The sequence below is a fragment of the Pelmatolapia mariae genome, linkage group LG10_11 (genome assembly GCF_036321145.2).
Source record: "Pelmatolapia mariae isolate MD_Pm_ZW linkage group LG10_11, Pm_UMD_F_2, whole genome shotgun sequence".
NCBI lineage: Eukaryota > Metazoa > Chordata > Actinopteri > Cichliformes > Cichlidae > Pelmatolapia > Pelmatolapia mariae.
This window is the reverse complement of record NC_086236.1, coordinates 46,970,655-46,988,881: the sequence shown is the minus strand read 5'-3', so window position 1 is coordinate 46,988,881 and position 18,227 is coordinate 46,970,655. Positions and strand designations below refer to the sequence as shown.

At 43.6% G+C, this 18,227-nt stretch overlaps 1 protein-coding gene across 5 annotated transcripts in view; it reads right to left on the bottom strand.

The window, feature by feature from the left end:
- Positions 1 to 18,227, bottom strand: part of cobl (cordon-bleu WH2 repeat protein) — a 60,913-nt gene that overhangs the window by 10,732 nt on the left and 31,954 nt on the right. For 4 of the 5 annotated variants that reach the window (XM_063486153.1, XM_063486156.1, XM_063486155.1 and 1 more), the window contains 2 exons: positions 4,127 to 4,724; positions 574 to 735 (listed from right to left, as the gene is read on the bottom strand). In XM_063486153.1, the coding sequence (XP_063342223.1) occupies positions 574 to 735; positions 4,127 to 4,724 (760 nt within the window). The remainder of the gene's footprint in view (positions 1 to 573; positions 736 to 4,126; positions 4,725 to 18,227) is intronic. The other variant, XM_063486157.1, reaches the window with a different exon arrangement.

Here is an 18,227-nt window from a genome sequence, read left to right as displayed (position 1 = left end):
CGAGGGGTGGGGGAGGAAAGAAGAGAACAGATGAGATTTGAGATGAGTAGATCATTAAATTTGTATTTGGTAAGGTAAGGAACATTAAAAGAAAAACAAAAATATATAGGGAGCACCTACAGGGACAGAAGGTGGCATTAAAAACAGTTCAGCGTCACTCAACATTCTCGTCAATTATACATCTAATTTACTCCCACATCCTGTTTAAATGCAACATGAAAGGTACTCAAAAAGATTGCTGTTGACCTTAGACCTGACCCTTTGGACCCAGGGAAAATATCAAAGCTTAGAGACTGACGTTTATATATATGAAACCCCCTGACCTCATTTGGACTCAGCATCACTTAACAACTCTGCTGCCCAGGTCACTGAAGGAGAGATGGAAAACATGAAAGGACTGAGTTCAGGATTGCCATATAAACACAAACATCAAGGTTTGGCAGTTAAGCCAGATACAAACTGTGACTGGGTGAAAACGAATTAAGAGCTGGAAAACAGGATCGGCAGCTTTTAGGAAAGACAAGAGAAAACAAGAATCGAGGTTAGGGGGAGGGCAGTCCATGTGGAACCTACACTGGGGAGCTTCCTCCACCTCCGTGAGATTGTGCGGAGAGTTGCTCTCTGTAGGCTCAGTGGGAGGGGGTGTCGAGGGAGGAGTAGAGGGTGATACATGCTGTGATGGCTCCTGCACGGGAGAACGGAGAGGTTTGGGTGGCACCAGACGATGAGTGTTTCCTAAAGGAAAAACAGCATGCGGGCAGGGCAAGCACTGATGGTCATACTTCAAAAATGGGGAAAGTGACTTAACAAGTTATACTCAAACTTCTAATTGAACTGGAAGTTGTAAAGAAAACTACATTTATTTGTGGCAAACAGTTGCTTCTTTAGCCCATTAAGTTCTCATGCCCGCAGAACTTCAAGTTTCTGCGGGCATGACAATCCATAAAATATGGACCCATGACGTCCATATTTTATTTGGGCAACTCTGTGACAAGTGCACAATGGTAGATCATGGGCATGTGAACCAGGGGCGGGTTTTGAAGGAGGAGGGGGGTGTTTGAGGAGCCCCTCAACTTTTAATGATACAATAAATAGTTTTAAAGTGTTTTTATACATATTTTATTGACTCCATTTACATATAGGGGATTTTCACATACTTCACTGAAGAGGTATGTGCAACGCTGCCTAGACCTCTTGCTGCTGGGGTCGGAAGGCTAGATGATGTAAATCAGAAGGTTTGGTGAGACTCTATGTCATAAAGATTATTTATGAATCTGGTAACTAGAATTCAGATTTTTTTCTGCTGTTGTTCTAAATTGCCAATTATTATAAATCACTATTTTTGCCATTAGAGGCTCATTAGCCACAGGTTATGTCTATCACTGAGTTACAGGAAAGAGGTAGCTTTTTATTCATTTATTTTGCTGACCTTTATTTAACCTGGAAGTCCCAATAATATCAAATCTTATTTACAGATGAGACCTGGTCAAGGTAGCAGCAACAAAGTCCACTCTCAATCAAATACTTGCTTTGTGCTTCTTCATTTGAATGAACCTCCCAACTGTAAATGGCATCAAAAACCTACAGTGATGTGGAAATCAAAGCACTGTGGTCTGTCATAGCACTCCCACAAAGTTTTTGGCCCTTAAAGCACTACAAGGTCCTCTAGTTTTGCCTCTGTGGTAATTTACAATGAGATGCATCAATAATTAGCAATATAAATAAGCTATATAACATCTCTAGGAAGCAGAGCTGTTATGACATAGTAAATTAAGACTGCAGTTTTACTTGTTATAGCTATGAGTAAACACCTTTGAAACTAGATGTCCAGAAAAGACAAATGCAAAGCTTAACAAACTGTTTACAGGATCATTACTGAAAGCACATACAGCTTTCAAGCAGTAAGGAAACAGTAAGAAAGGAAGTGAGGAGTCGACTGCAAATGATACATACGAAGCATCTGAAAAAACCCATATGGAAAAGAAATAGTAAAAACTTATATGATTTACTCATGAAAGTGGCCACTTTCTCATTACTTTCATATATTGTTTTAGTAAGTATCCAAAACATACAAGTTTTATTTATATAATTTTTCAAGGGATCTTATATCTGTTTTCACTCTTGTATGCTTTTCATACAAGTTTCACATAAGACAGATACAAACTTTATAAGATTTATATATATCTTTTCCATATGGGAATAATAGGAACAAAAGCACAATAATGGGGAAAAGCTGTGCTGAAATCCAGCTGCCTAAATTTACTTATAAAGCTTGTGATTCGTCAACTTGCTATTTTTTCTGTTTACTCTGTTGTTGACAGTTGGATGGTACCGAAATAGCAGGCAGGGCTGGGATGATAAACTACCCAGTTATAACCTTGACAATCACTGGAGCGCACACTCATACACATATACACATTCTTTTTTTAAATGACAGGCTCAAAAAAAGCATACATAAATTAAGGAATAATGAAAAACTGAGTAATTAAAACCCTTCAGATGGTAAATCTCTGCATTTTCAGGCATGAGTGAACCACTCTATACTTCATGTGTAGGGTGATGCTGTTTACCTAACATATATGTAAGCTATTCACACAAGTTTGTACTTGTTCATGTATACCCAGTTCAGTTGTCAGGCAGAAAACATTTTTTAACAGTCACTGTGGGTGAAAAGTTTAAAAGGTGAAAAGGGACTACTTGAAGGAATGTAGTTTTTGGAGTATAACCATTTCAGCACAAATACACAAACACACATCTTAAATCAGCGAATAGTCTCTTATATAGTTTGAAGATACAGAAGAAAGACTGAAAATAGCAAAAGTCGAAGCAAAAGAGAGGCGAGAAGGTGGTGCACTGTCAGCAGAGCGTCAGGATAGAGAAAAAGAAAGTAGCTAGGTCTATAAATTTATTAATGACCTTCGTGCTGCGTCTTCTGAACTGTCTAATGCACTAACCTCCTCATACTTCATCCTTTCTCTTGCTTTCATCTGCCTGTCCATCACCCTTCTCTCCTTAAACTCCTCTAGTCCCCCTGCCTCTGCCTGCCACCCTCTGTCAAAACCTCTGTCAAAACCTTCCCATGCTCCACTCTCTCAACTTCATTCTGATACTCTCACCTTTCTCATCCCTTTTGAGGTCTACAGCTCTCTCATCTATGCCCCTGTCAGACACGACAACCCTCTGCCGCAATCTCGCTTTGCTATGGAGAAAGATTTGGGTTATATAAAGATCAATATGAGGCCAGCTAAAGTTCAAGTAGATCCTGCTTAAATCTGTGATGGATCTGTCTGCCTTTGTATCTGCCAGCTTTAAAGGTTTGAGCGAGTGGGTGCAGGCATAAGAGAGATAGAGAGAAATAAAGAGAGGAATATAAAAAAATGAGTGTAAAAAAAAGGGAGGGGGTGAAAAAAGACAGACAGAAGAATGTACTGTAAGAGGCTGATAAGTTTAAGGGAGAAACAAGGACTGTATTGTCTCATGGGCGATGATGAAAACCAGCTCCACGAGTTCCTGTCCTTCAGCCATGACATGCATGCACGCACACACACACACACACACACACACACACACACACACACACACACACACACACACACACACACACACACTTTCCTTCAGCAGGTTATGCATGTCATTCGTGACACTTTCAGATGTTGCTGCAGTGTGACAGCTAAGCTCTCTCGAGCAGATATTCAGTCACTTCTAACACGTAGAAATCTCTACAGGCAACTTCTGACTCACCTCTCACTTCTTCAGCATATAGAAAGTGTGTTTACAGTCACTGTCAAGAGTTCACTGAACAATGGCAAAGCTCACTTTTTCTGCCAGTGGAATCATGATATGCTCTTTTTTTAAGAGCATACACACAGACCGACAGAGATATGAATACAAAGCATATATATGCAGTAGTTGTGTCTGAGAATAGGTAGATCTCACAGTTTCCCTTGTATGCCTTCTATGTCACTATAAATATAATTATCTTATTTTTTTTACCTGTTGCTAAACAATTTATCTGTCTTTTCTGTGTAACTTTTGTTGCCTTAGTGTGTGAATTTATGAAGGGAAGTCTTTAAATGTTTGCTGCTGTGTTGTACGCTTGCTGTAAGGCCATTTTATAGATATTTACCCATTCCGCTGTGCCTATTGTTCTCAGCCTCATCCAGCTTCAGGTTCAGGGCTGACTCGGTCTCCGACATAGAGTTATTCTCTGACGTCCTGTCTTGAGTTATTTTGCCGGCCGCGCTGCTGACTGAATCTTCCACTCTGCCGCTGGAGTTTTTCGCAGCGGGTTGGACCCGCACGGACCCACTTGTTGTGCTACTGCTAGTGTAGCTGTAATGGGATTCAGCCTGCTCTAGGTCAGCATCTGAATCATCAAGACCCTGGCTTAGTTCAGAGCTGGAATCCTGCACGGCAAGGCTGTCAGTAGTGCTGTTGCTCGGGGTTGGGGAGCTGGAGGTTGGCATGGCATTGGACACAGGATCTACTGCTATTTTGTGCGAGGCTGTTTTTTCTGTTAGTTTTATCACAGTGGCAGCTGAGGCTGTGGTCGAATGTGCCACCTTGATGCGGGATGCCGGCGTAGGTTTATCAGGAGCTTGACTGTCAGGAGTAGGAGCCGCAGAGGCTGAAGTGTCATCAGAGCCTTGCGTGATGGATGTTGGAGTGGGAGGAGGAGCTGGAGCCTTTCTTTTCCTCTGCTGGCTTTCTGAACCAAGGCTCATCTGATAAAATTGAAGGAAAAGGAGGCAGACAGTACAAAGTTAATTTACATGAGCACCTTGTGCATATGTGTGTGTCTGTGTGTGGTTTAACCATAAATTAGCCTGTAAATTCAGTCTGCCAAGCCTCAAGTAGAGTTTCCTACAGACTAATTAAATCAAGTGGAGTTCTGGCAGGCGTACAGGTTTTTAAATCCATCAGAGTGCCAACATTCCTTTTAAATTATTCTCCAACAAGACATATAGGACCCGGCGTAAATACAGTCGATATGATGCAGTGGCATATTACGAGTACGATATGTGTACTTCACTATGGTATTTCTTAGTTATTCAACTGGTAAATCAACAATTATTCAAATGCAATGCTGTTATACTGCTGATTTACTTACTGCCAAGCCAGTGATGACTTCCAAAGGAGACATGAAAGTCAGATTGTGATTTTCAGGTCAGTGCTTTAACAGAAATATCAGTGGATGTTCATGACTGAAATATTGTTTTGTGTTTTTCACAATGACAGAAGCTGGAGCTGAAAACTGAATAATAAATTGTAACTGGATCGAGACGACGTTTTAAAGAAGAAACAAACAGGAAAGAAGGACAGAGCAGGAAGGAGAGAAAATAAAATTAAAAACAGAGCGATGGGACAAACCAATGAATCAATAAGAAACTATGTGGAAACTCAGTTTTGTTCAATGAGCAAATGAGACCTTTCATATGCTTTTTTTTTCAAGTTAGTCTCACTTTCTATGATACGTTTTCAAAGAATCAATTTAAAAGTGCTCTGGGCAGTCTTCAGCAGTATCGATAACCTACTTTCGACTGGCGATTACCGCTTATGCTTTCAGCTTTTCCTTCATTCTGAAACGCAACAGAGAACATGCCTAGAGCTGTATGGAGCTTTGCATCATACAACAGGACAAAAGAGCGATAAGACCACCTTGCATTTTTGCAGGCATGCTGGGTTCAAACATGTGAACTCAATGAACTCACTGCATGGCATTCTATGGAACTCCAAATGTCTTTCAGCTGATTGGCTGTCTCTTTTTTGGTCTCCCACTTCTCTCCCTCTTTAGCATTCAAATATACATGAATGCAGGCATACCAGTGCAAGTGGACAATAGTTGAAGATGCAATGGATGACTGACTGCCGCAGAAGATTGATGTGTATTTTTCTAAGTGTGTGTGCGTGCCTGTATGTGCTGGCTGCAGAATTAAGAGTCAGGCCTGGTACAAAGGGAAAAGAGCAGTGGCCTCAATACACAAGCATATGCCCAACACTTTTCTGTGCAACTGTACGAGCACGAGCATGCACACAGACATACACTTACATATGCACCAAAGTGCACACACACATTAAAGGAACAGTATATCTCATACCTCAGGCTGAGCTGTTGTAGAGATTAGGGGGTTGTTACAGGCTGCATGGTTAAGTGTGTGTTGCTCTCATGAGCTTATTGGCGCCATGACTGGGAACGCAGCATGTACTTAAGATTGTTAGAGACTGAAGCCCAGAACTCTGTAATATACTACACTCAAGGTCACACTATACATTAAGTTCAGCAGACTTTGCACTCTTATTATCTATAAACTATGTGTGTGCTGTTTAGTGATTCTCCGTTTTCAATCAGACTATTTGTATTCTCAGTGCTGGCTGTTTTTCAGATTTATCACAGACAGTGTTTCAGTATATTCAAGCTTTTTCATTATATACCACAGGGTCGGCAAAAACAATGTCAAATATAATTGACAAAAGGTAGTAAGTTCATCCACATCATTTGCAGTACACAGTATAATAATTAAAAAAATTAATATATGTGAATATTAGCAATACTAACTATTTCCATTTAAATACCAGCCTGGCATTGGAGCGGATGATGCCGTCATTCACCTCCTACATCGTTCCCTCGCTCACCTGGAGACCGCTGGGAGCACTGTGAGAATCATGTTCTTTGATTTCTCCAGTGCCTTCAACACTATTCTTCCCTCGGTTCTGAAGGACAAGCTGGAGAACTCTGGAGTGGACCATCACCTCACTACCTGGATTTTGGACTACCTCACCGACCGACCACAGTATGTGAGGACTCAGGGCTGTGTGTCGGACAGGGTCGTCTGCAGTACGGGGGCAGACTTCTGCAGACTTCTCCCACAACTCCACCCAGTGCTTCCTGCAGAAGTTCTCTGATGACTCTGCTATAGTCGGCCTCATCACTGATGGGGACGACAAGGAGTACAGAGGACTGACTCAGGACTTTGTGGACTGGTGCCAGCTGAACTACCTCCAGATCAATGCCAGTAAAACAAAGGAGCTGGTGGTAGACTTCCGCAGGCACAAACATCCTCCACTGCAACCACTGAACATCCAAGGTATGGACATTGAGGCTGTGGACAGCTACAGGTACCTTGGTGTTCATCTGAACAGCAAACTGGACTGGACTCATAACTCAGACGCCCTCTACAGGAAAGGGCAGAGCAGACTGTACCTGCTGCGGAGACTCAGGTCGTTTGGAGTGGAGGGCCCACTCCTGAAGACCTTCTATGACTCTGTGGTGGCCTCAGCCATCTTTTATGGTGTGGTCTGCTGGGGCGGCAGCATCTCTTCTGGGGACAGGAAGAGACTGAACAGGCTGATCCGAAGGGCCAGCTCTGTTCTAGGATGCCCTCTGGACCCAGTGGAGGTTGTGAGTGACAGGAGAATGGTGGCTAAGCTGTCATCCCTGCTGGACAACATCTCCCACCCCATGCATGAGACTGTGACAGCACTGAGCAGCTCCTTCAGTGGGAGACTGCGGCACCCACGGTGTGGGACGGAGAGATTTCGCAGGTCTTTCCTCCCCACTGCTGTCAGACTCCACAACAAAGACTTTAACTGATCAAACACACACATCCACAAATGTGCAATAACACTAATGTGCAATAATCTTTTCTGGCATCGTTGTATTTTTACTCAGTTGTATATAGCATTTGTATTCTATTTTTATCTTATTGTATATTTTATTCTATTTTATTCTACTGTATATAGTATTTTATTTTATTCTATTCTGTACAGTTGTGTACTGTATTTATTCTTATTTTATTGTATTCTAATTTTTGCTTCATAACTTTTGCACTGTCCACTTCCTGCTGTGACAAAACAAATTTCCCACGTGTGGGACTAATAAAGGTTATCTTATCTTATCTTATCTTAAATTAAAATTCATTAAATATATATACATATTTTAGTCCGACTATACATTAAACATTTTTTATTATCACAGGCAGCCAGATAAATTTTGAGGTATATTAAAGTGGAAAGCAGAATTTTGTTTGTTCTACAGTAAAGTTACTAGCAAGACCACAACAAAACAAAGAAAGAAAACAGGTTTCTTATTCTCTGCAATGATTTTGTCTCAGAAGTGCACTTAAACTGAATGCTGTACATTGGGTCAGTTTGTATGTATCTAAACTTAGAAAGCAAGTGGAAAATAAAAGAAATAATCTTATCACATGTTTGATCAAAATAATTAATCACCACATTTCCCTGACTTTACGCGTTTTTATTTTTAAAAAACAAACAAAAAACATATGTGATATATGTGAGTAGTTTTTAAGGGGAATGGACATTTACAGGATGAAGCACAGAAGGTGATACGCGGACAGTCTGAGGTGTCAATTAAATTTTCCACTCTGTGGTTTGGAAGGCAAAGGGCCCCATGTCAGAGCATGTTGATCAGATAGGGCCACCCATGGAGGCATCAACCTGGTAGCGTGACCATTCATCAGTTGTTTTTGAAGGACTCTTGATGGGTGAAGGCCTTTGTGACAGGGCAACATAACAAGAGTAATGTGGAATGTGAAAAGGATAATATGGATGCATGAGAGGGGGCTGCTCTGTATTTGTGTGTGCCTAAGCACATCAGCAAGAATGACGTCATTGTGTATGTATGTGCTAATGAGAGATAACAAAGCAGCTGGACTGTCTTCGTCAGCACTCACTTTCCTGTACTGAACTAAAATGTGGAAGAGTGTGTATCAATGTTGACAACCACACGCTGCGGTCGTGTTTCTTATGTCTAATGCCTTTTAAGACAAGGTCAGCTAGGCACACTTTATTTGGTAAAAGCAAACCACTGGAGATCATGCAACCTCCCTCTGCTAGTCTTTGCAGTTTTAGGTTTTTGAGCCAGCTGGCATGTGATCAATCAGGGAAAAACTACTGTTTTTATTACTGCATTAATCCAAGACAGTAACAATAGAAACAAATCAGATGGTCATTGTCCTCTTTAGCCCAGATAATGCATACTCTGGGTTTCTCTGTGACTCCTTATTTCCTCACTCACAGTTACTATCAAAACACACATTATTTGTACAGGTTTAAATCATTAGAAACCAGGTTAGGCATCAGCAGAAAACCCAATAAATATCTTTAACATGAGCTCTTTTATGACATTTCTGTCATCACTGTAAGGACAAGATAGATAATGTCACAGAATATTCTCTTAATAATTTACATACTTTAAAACATAGTGATTAAATGCTGGTAGTCACAATTTTTAATATAACATACAGCGCAAGTCTTTTTAACTATGACAGCATAATTCCAAGTAACTGAATCACAGGTGAAGAAGTAAACAGTCTAATCAGTTTGATCAATATTTTATATTTAGCTGCCGTCACCCGTAGTATGTCCCTGTCAGGTTTCAGATGAACAAATAGATTTAAATCTCTAATCTAATAAACTGCAATATTCTAGCTTTATGATCCATTAAAACTGGGATGCAATCATTTTAATTTGTGGTTGTACTAGATAAAAATGTAAGCTCAGACACCATGCTGAATTATGGCCATGTTTTCTCTCCCATTACACACTAACTCACACATTAACTCAAGAGCTGACTGTGCTAACTCTGCGTAGTTCTGATCTGTTTTAGGACCAAAGGTTTCCCAACTCAGGGTTAATCAACTCAAGAGTTTGGGCTTAGGCTCAGAGTTTGTTAAGCCTGCTTCCTGGAACAGACCCTGGTTTCATACATAAGATGTTTTGACAGCAAAGTGCAAACAGATCTTGTCATACATAGGCCGCATAGCAGGGGCACATATTCCCCTAATCCTGGCCCCTAACTAATACTAACACAGCCTTCAGGGTCAGTGCGTTTGAAAGAATGCTTACTGTGCCATCTTACAATACTTTAGCCACGATAACCGTATAATCATATCACAGCTGCCGAGAGTTCAATTAAATGAATTTTATTTATATGGCGAAAAATTGCAAGTCATGTCAGGACAGGACCTTATGTTATTTTAGGAAGAAATCCATTGATTCTATTTGAGTTTGCATTCAAAGAGGATAAATGATTTGATCTTAGACGTAACAGTAACAAATCTGTGATAGAAGCAGGCTCAGAGAGGGCAGCCGTTTAACTTAAACAGATGAGGTGAGGGGACAGTTAACAGCCTTCCCTTTGAACGCAAACTCTGAACTGGACACAGGAAAAGGGTGTAATAGCTGGAGACTATAAACTTAAAATGCAGACAGCTAAGTTCTGGAGTTTAATTCTGTGTTTGCATTTTTTTTTTACTTTTTCATATACACATTTTTTTCCACTTGTAAATGATGTAAATGTACTACTGACGATGGTGCAAATGTCAGACACATTTAGACTGAGATTAAATCAAGTTTTCTGTTACATGCTTTGGACATCTACGTCAAAGCCTTTCTGAACAAGTTTGTAAAATGTATACTGTCCTGCTAGAGCCAGACACCGGCTTATATTGGCCATAGCACACCTCAATAAAATTGACAGCTCCAAAGGAAAGTTAATGACAGATGTATAGTATACTGGATGATGTATTTGCTTTGGCACTAGTATAACATTTTTCTTTTCCTTCTTTGCTCAACTTTTTTTTTTGTTTCTTTAGAGCATGTGGAGTGACACAGTGGTGCCATACAGCACCCAGGATATAGAAATAAACACATTTTCCTTCTTTTATTTTGCTTTGTTTTGCTTGCCTGTTCTTGAATAGATCTTGCATGTCTTTTGAGAGAGAAATGAAGAGAAACACACAAAAAAATCCATGCAGGAACTCCACACATATCCAATAGCAAACAAGAAACTGCTGGGTATGTACATGCATACATGCCAAAAACCAAATTTATGGGCACTGCAGGGCCATTAACACGGAGCTGGTCCACTGAGTACTACAAGCAGAACTGCGAATTAAATTCGCTATATCATTTGGTGACAGAAGTCCAAAAATGTTTATTACAATTAAATATATAAGCGGAAAAAAGACATTAAAACTGAAAGATAAACTAGCTGTAGGTAATATATTTTAAAACATTTGAATTTAGAGACAGCCTGCTTACACGACCACGCTTTCACTTCTGCTCTTTTAATATTTCTGTCCTCTGAGCTGTTGTGTAGTCCTCCTGCAAGGTGAGGGTGGTGCTAAGGACATGCCAAATAGATTTCATGCTGTACTGCATTTTGGAAATATGACCCCACAGCTAATACATTGTTAATGCTGTACAACTTAAACACACACCTAATACTCATATAAGACTGATGTTACCTTATTTTGACTGTCTCTGTAAACCTCTCACCAAAGTTTCTCACTTCTCTTTATCACCTCTCTTACTCTCTACTTCAGATGTCCTAACTCTTCGTGTACACACAGCAAAAAAATGTGTTTATTCAAGACGTATCTCCTTTTTACGGGCAGTGAAGCAGAGAGCTCAGAATTTCTCTCAATTTCTCTGTCACACGAGGCAACGCAGACACGGCTTTCATCCCAAACCACAATAACAGATTGCCTATCACTGCTGGAAAAAAAAATACAAGGTTGTGTTTCTCTGAACCCGATGTTCCAAAACATAATTCAATTAAGTCTGTCTCTCGTAAAGACATACACAGATTGTTGACTGTCGAGCTGGAAAATAAAAAAACAAAGCTGTAACTTCCCTCCATGCTGGAGTCATTAACTGATCAAAGAGCATCTAATTCTCCTATAGCAGAGAATCGTTTTACATTCATCTGGAAATGTGACACCAATCCCAGAGTGTCACTTTTATTGCTGTATATAAATGACAAATATAAAATAATATAATAAAATAGCTGTTGCAACTACAGTTGGACGCTGACAGCCAGCTTTAATTCCTACTTTTCATTAAAAAGAATAATCAAAAACATACATTTGCACTTTAATTAACCAGCCATCACTGACTATACCAGTGTTGCTTAGTTCCCTAACAGCTTTACTGAAACTTTGGTCTCTTGTCTATTATAATCTTTGCAGGACAATGAGTGTACTCGTCCAAAGTTCATATAAAAGAGACACCTCTCTGCAATGGAACTCCATATCCCGAATGAACTTTTTAAGCTCACAGTAATGACTCATTAAAAATGTTGCATAATCAATATATTGAGCTCATAGCATAGCTCTGAAACAGCTCTTCATTATTCAGATCAAATAATATATAAGTAATACAAACTAGTTTAGATAAAACTCATCCTGATTACATACAATTCAGTTTTAAGGCCTCTATTAAAAAGGAAAAACAAGGGACAGGGCTTCAGTTAAATGTTATATGCATCTACTCATTCTCTGATCAGTCACTGGGGATAGACACAGAGGGTGTAAACTGGTGCTAGCTTTTCAACATTCTGACCTTTCATTTGAAGAATGCTTTATTTCCATAGTCAACAATCAAGAGAGTCTGACCCTCCTAATTTTGTCATTGATGTTAATCAAAACTATGTTGCTTGTATGATTTAAATGGCCACACATAATGATCTCTGGTCTCTGATGTCTATTTAAAGCCACTTAGCTTCATTATAACAATCTCATCATTCTTATAGCTTATACTGCAATGCCAGTGTCAATTACTGTGTCTTGTAAGTCATAATTAGTTGACTACCTAAGCCTGTTTGGCGCATAGGGAAGTCTATAATGAGGACAGCTGTCACAGAGAGCTGTCCTGAGATGACCTGTGTCCTGTAAAAACTGCCTATGACTCTCAGGAAGAATGCACGGAACGCTGACTCTGTTAAATTTACGGAAAAGGTCAGAAAGTTTGCAGCCATCTGAGAAAAAACCCCCGGAGTGCAGCTTTGATAGTAACTGTAAAAAAAGCAAAAAAGAAAAAAAAAAGAAGAAAAAAAAGAAGAAGATGTTTTTCATTGGTTAGTCATTGTTTGGTTGTGTAACAAAGTCCCAGAAAAACTCTCCAATGTTTGTTACAAAGTCAATGACTGAAAGAAAGAATCTCGGGTTCTTAAAAAGAAATTCATTAACTTCTGAATTCTATTTTAATAGTCATTAGAGCTGGGCGATATAAGATTTTTTCATATCACGATATGTTTTTTTCATTTCAGGCGATAACGATATATATCACGATATAAGCTAAATAAATATATTTGTAAAATTTAAATGTGCCGTTGCTCACAAGTAAAATGTGAAATAATCAGCAGCTTGTTTTGATTTAAATATTTATTTCCCATAATAAGTTGAACAGGGTAGATGTACTTAAGGAACATGAGACTTTTTCAGATAAATAAAGGCAAATATTGCAAACTACACAAAAGGCAGCCGCTAAAGCGTTTAAGTTTCAAAATAGAACAAACAAAACAGACTACTAAATTGTCAATTCCACTTAGAAACAAAATATTAATTCTAAAAATAAATCTTAGTTTGTTTTACAGAAGAACAGACAAAATTGACTAACTTTTGTCAATATCAAATAAACTGAGAACTAAAAGGAAATTTTCAATCTCTCCTTGTTGTATAGCTTTCTGAACTTTCTGAATCCTTTATCATCCGCAACTGAAAATAGTTGTGGATGATTACTATACCTTTCTAATGTGACATTGTTGTCCCTGGCTCTCTTTCTCTCTCTCTCCCTCCCGCTCTGTTCCTGTGCTACTGCGAGTGTAACTACCGCCCCTCCCCCCTCTTCCCAGCACAAAGCACAAGGCTCGCGTGCAGAGTGAAGCGGAAAAAAAGTGCGAGAGAGAGAGGGTGAGAGAAAGAAAGAAAAAAAACCCCACGGCTCGCGATAAGGAGCCGGCTGGCGTCGTTCACGTCAAAAATCCGGCTCTACGAGCCATTTCGTTCGGACCGACACATCACTACGAAATACCTTCGCACTACGGAACTTCTATGGCCCTTCCGTTCGACATTCTCTCCGGAACTGGAACCATCATCTCTTTTCTCTTCGGTAACCTGGTCACCCACGCTGTCGGTTGATTTTTCTCTAGTCGGCACACTCATTTCCTCCATTACCTGGGCAGCCCGGCTGGCTGCTTCCCAAACAACTACACATGTGCGGCTTGGCACTTGTGCTGTACGTAACAAGTCACGTGACGTGACGCTGCGGCTGTGATTGGTTCGGCTCTGCGCTACTTAATTTGGATTGGCTGTTCTTTTCTTTTTTTTTAAGAGAGCAAGGTCTATCACAATAGTTTATTTTTTCTATCGAGAAAAAGTTATTTCGCAATACATATCGTTCCCTTTCAGTCGATTCACTCGGTACAACACATAAGTATGGGATATCACGCCCTCGCGTGTCCTGGCTGAAGAAACCTTTATTCACGCCTTTAAGGCAGATGACGTGTGATGACACGCGCACGGCCCCGCCCGCACATATAGCCGCTGTCATCACAGTCATCCCTCAGTTCTTACGCTCTTCACCTCGCTGAGAACACCTCTGCTGAGTTGGGCTAGCTAGCTGCTGCTAGTTAGCTCCGTTGTCTGCCAACTTGAACTTAGCTTAACTGCCCCTGTTGGTGTTAGCCTCCACCGCCCAGTTGGTGCGTAGGCTGCCCGCGGAGCGCTATTTTCAAGTTTTTCTTGTGCAGCGTTTCGCTTTGCGTTTTGGAATGGACTCCAAACCGAAGCGAGCAAAGCAGAAATCTTCTGTTCGCCCCTGTCCTCAGGGATGCGGTTTCTCTTTGCACGACAGCGACCAGCACGATGCCTGCCCTGTCTGCCTGGGGATCGTCCACGCTAGGAGAGCGTTGACGGAGCCCGAAGCCTGTGCGTTTTGTCGCCAGCTCCGGCGCTCGACCCTGGAAAGACGGGTGACGTTTGTGGAAAGAGTGCTGGGACGCTCGGCTGTCGCACGGCATGACCCTCTCCTTTCTGAGTCTGGAGCCCCGGCTTCGTCCGAGTCCGAAGACGAGGATTTTCCGGTCGATGTCCCCGCGATTAGCTGGGCTGACCACATGGAATATGTTGACGGGTTAGCCGATGACGAGCCGGAACCATGCAGGAGCGCTGACGGGCTTCAGCCTGGGTTGAAGCCCGCCAGCGCTCCCCAGGAAGACGATGACGTGCTGGACATCGGCCTGGACATCCATGGTTTGTCGGAGGATGAGCAGGAGAGCTCATTGTCGGCCCAATGTGCCGCCGCTGCTGCGCCGGTCGGCCACGATGACACCTCTCTTTTCTCCCTGTTTCGCCGTGCTGCTGAGAAGCTGCAGGTGGACTGGCCCTCTCCTCCACCAGCTCGGAAGCCGTCGCGGTTCGCGGGTTTTTTCCTCCCACCGGAGCCCGCAACGGCCAAAAACTGCCTTCCCATGTTCCCAGACTTTCTCTGCGAGCTAACAGCGTCATGGGACAAACCTCTGTCTACCCGCGTCACTGTGCCCGGCTATGGACAGTACATGGAATTGGACGGCGCCGAGGGGGCTGGCTTAGCTAACCCACCCCCTATGGAGCCGTCTCTGGCTGCTTATCTGGCCCCGTCCCATAACCATGGTGTCGGTGGCCCCGCAACTCTGCCGTCCAAGCACTGAGAAGATTTATCGGGCTCAGGCCGGCACTGCTCGCGCCATGAGCTCCGTCACCATGCTCCAGACGTACCAGGCAATGTGCCTGGCGGAGCTTGGATCGCTGGTTCCTGATGACAGCCCGCTGGCACCTCTTCTTAACGAGGTCAGAGTCACCACGGATTACATCCTCCGTGCGTCTCGCTGTGCAGCGCTCTCCCTGGGCAGAGGGATGGCTTCGACAGTAGTGGCGCAGAGGCACCTGTGGCTGACCCTCTCCGACGTCCCGGATAGGGACAGAGCTGTGTATCTGGACGCACCAGTGTCTGCGGCTGGGTTATTTGGACATTCACTTGAAGCCATTCAGGCTAGATTCGATCTGAGGAAGAAGCAGACGGAAGCTCTGCGCGACATCATCCCCAGACGTCAGCTCCAGCCCAAGCCCGCAGCTAGCTCTCACAGGCCCGCCGCTCCTCTGACGACTGGCAAGAGACTGGCGCCCACTGCTGGAGTGGGTGTGCCGCCGGCGAGAGCACGTCCTCCGGCCCGAGCTCCACGCCAGTCGGCCTGGGGCAAAGGCCCACCCTCGGGCCCCCGGCGGGACCCGACGCCCAGGAGGAAGAAGCCTCAGCCCTCCTAGCTGTGGTTTCGAGTGGAGAAGGGGTCCAGCAGCAGGGAGACGCTGTTTTTACCCCTCTGTTGCCGCACAAGAGGTGCCGCTTAAGTTCTGTTCAGGTTGTCAGCCCCAGAAGGCGCTGCACTTTCCTATCACTGTCTCCCAAGCACAAAACCCCTGCACACAAATTGCCTCAGGTAACTCCCTGTTCAGGTGTGTTAAATGTTCAAGTGACCACATCGAGTGTTCCCGCTGTTTTTCATTGTTGTGCCCCAGAAAAGGTGCATCCAACAAAATGTATGAATGTACATGTTTCCATGTTACAATCAATAAAGAGTGTTGTTTATTCTCAAACAATCACAAATGCTCAGCCTGCAGGCAAAATGAGCCAGGTCAGGCAGGTGATGCAGTCCCCTGCAGACATACTGGGGGGCGACGACGCCCCGCCGACGGTGCTGCAGGTCAGCCGGCTGGCTGCTCACTTCCCTCAGTGGCGCGCTTGCGCCCCCTCTCCGTGGGTGCTGCAAACCGTTGCCATGGGTTACCGGTTGCAGTTCCGGGTCAAGCCGCCTCGTTTCCAAAGAGTCGTAAACACGATTGTCAACTCCGAGGCAGCCATGATACTCAGAGAGGAAATACAGGCGCTATTGCAGAAAAGAGCAATACGAGTGGTCCCCGCTTCGGAGACAGACAAAGGTTGGTACAGCCGTTATTTTGTCGTTCCGAAAAAAGGGGGAGGGCTTCGTCCCATCCTCGACCTGCGAGTCTTGAACACGTATCTACGAACGTACAGGTTCAAGATGCTAACACTCAGACAGCTCTTGAATGCAGTCGGCCCGGGAGATTGGTTTGCGACAATCGATCTAACAGATGCTTATTTTCATGTCGCTATACACCCGAAACACAGGCAGTTTCTGAGGTTTGCATTCGAGGGCGTAGCCTACGAATACCTAGTGCTGCCGTTCGGGCTGTCGCTCGCTCCCCGCACCTTTACGAAATGTGCCGAGGCAGCGCTAGCGCCCCTCAGAGAGAGAGGCATCCGCATCTTAGCCTACCTAGACGACTGGGCTCTCGTAGCTTGCTCCAGAGAGCAGGCGGAGACACAGCTGTCGCTGGTTCTGTCACACATTCAGACACTGGGGTTCTCTGTGAACTTTCAAAAGAGCTCGCTAATCCCGAGTCAACAGATTACTTTTCTCGGTCTGGAAATATGCTCTCTTTCCAGCCGCGCACGTTTGTCGGAGCACAGAGTGGCCGCGTTTCATCGCTGCCTCGCTCAGTTTCAGCTGGGACGCAGACTGCGTTTCCAGACGATATTGCGCTTGTTGGGCATGATGGCATCTATGATCGCCGTAGTGCCACTTGGACTGTTAAAAATGAGAGCGTTTCAACGCTGGACTCTCTCTCACCGTTTGTGTGCTTCGCGTCACCTCCGGAGGAGGCTGCCGGTAACCGCGTCTTGCATGCTAGCTCTCCGTCCTTGGAGGGATCCCAGGCTGCTGTATCAGGGCTCTCGGATTGGGAGGGTGTTGTTTCGCAAGGTGGTGTCCACAGATGCTTCCCTAAGAGGGTGGGGAGCGCTGTGCGAGGGTGCATCGGTGAGAGGGATCTGGTCCGCAGCTCAGCGCCAGCTGCACATCAACCACTTAGAGCTGTTAGCAGTGTTCTTAGCTCTAAAGCATTTCCGTCCAGTCCTGCAGGGCCAGCATGTCTTAGTCAGGACGGACAATTCAACAGTGGTGTCTTACATAAACAGGCAGGGAGGAACACGCTCTCTTCCCCTGTTGCAGCTGTTATGGTGCAGTGTTCATTTTCTGACTCTAAGAGCCACCCATGTCCCGGGCCACCTGAACCTGGGGCCGGACCTTCTCTCCAGGGGGGGTCCTCTGGTGAGAGAATGGAGGTTACACCCTTTAATAGTGGCTCAGATTTGGGATCTATTTGGCGAGGCGCAAATAGATCTTTTTGCTTCCAGGGTAAATACTCACTGCCCCCTGTACTTCTCCATAATCGACCACGATGCACCCTTGGGCTTGGACGCGCTAGCGCACCAATGGCCAGACGTGCTCCTGTATGCATTTCCCCCGGTGGAAATGATATCTCCAGTTCTAGAGAGGGTGCGTCGGCATTCCCTCTCTCTGATCC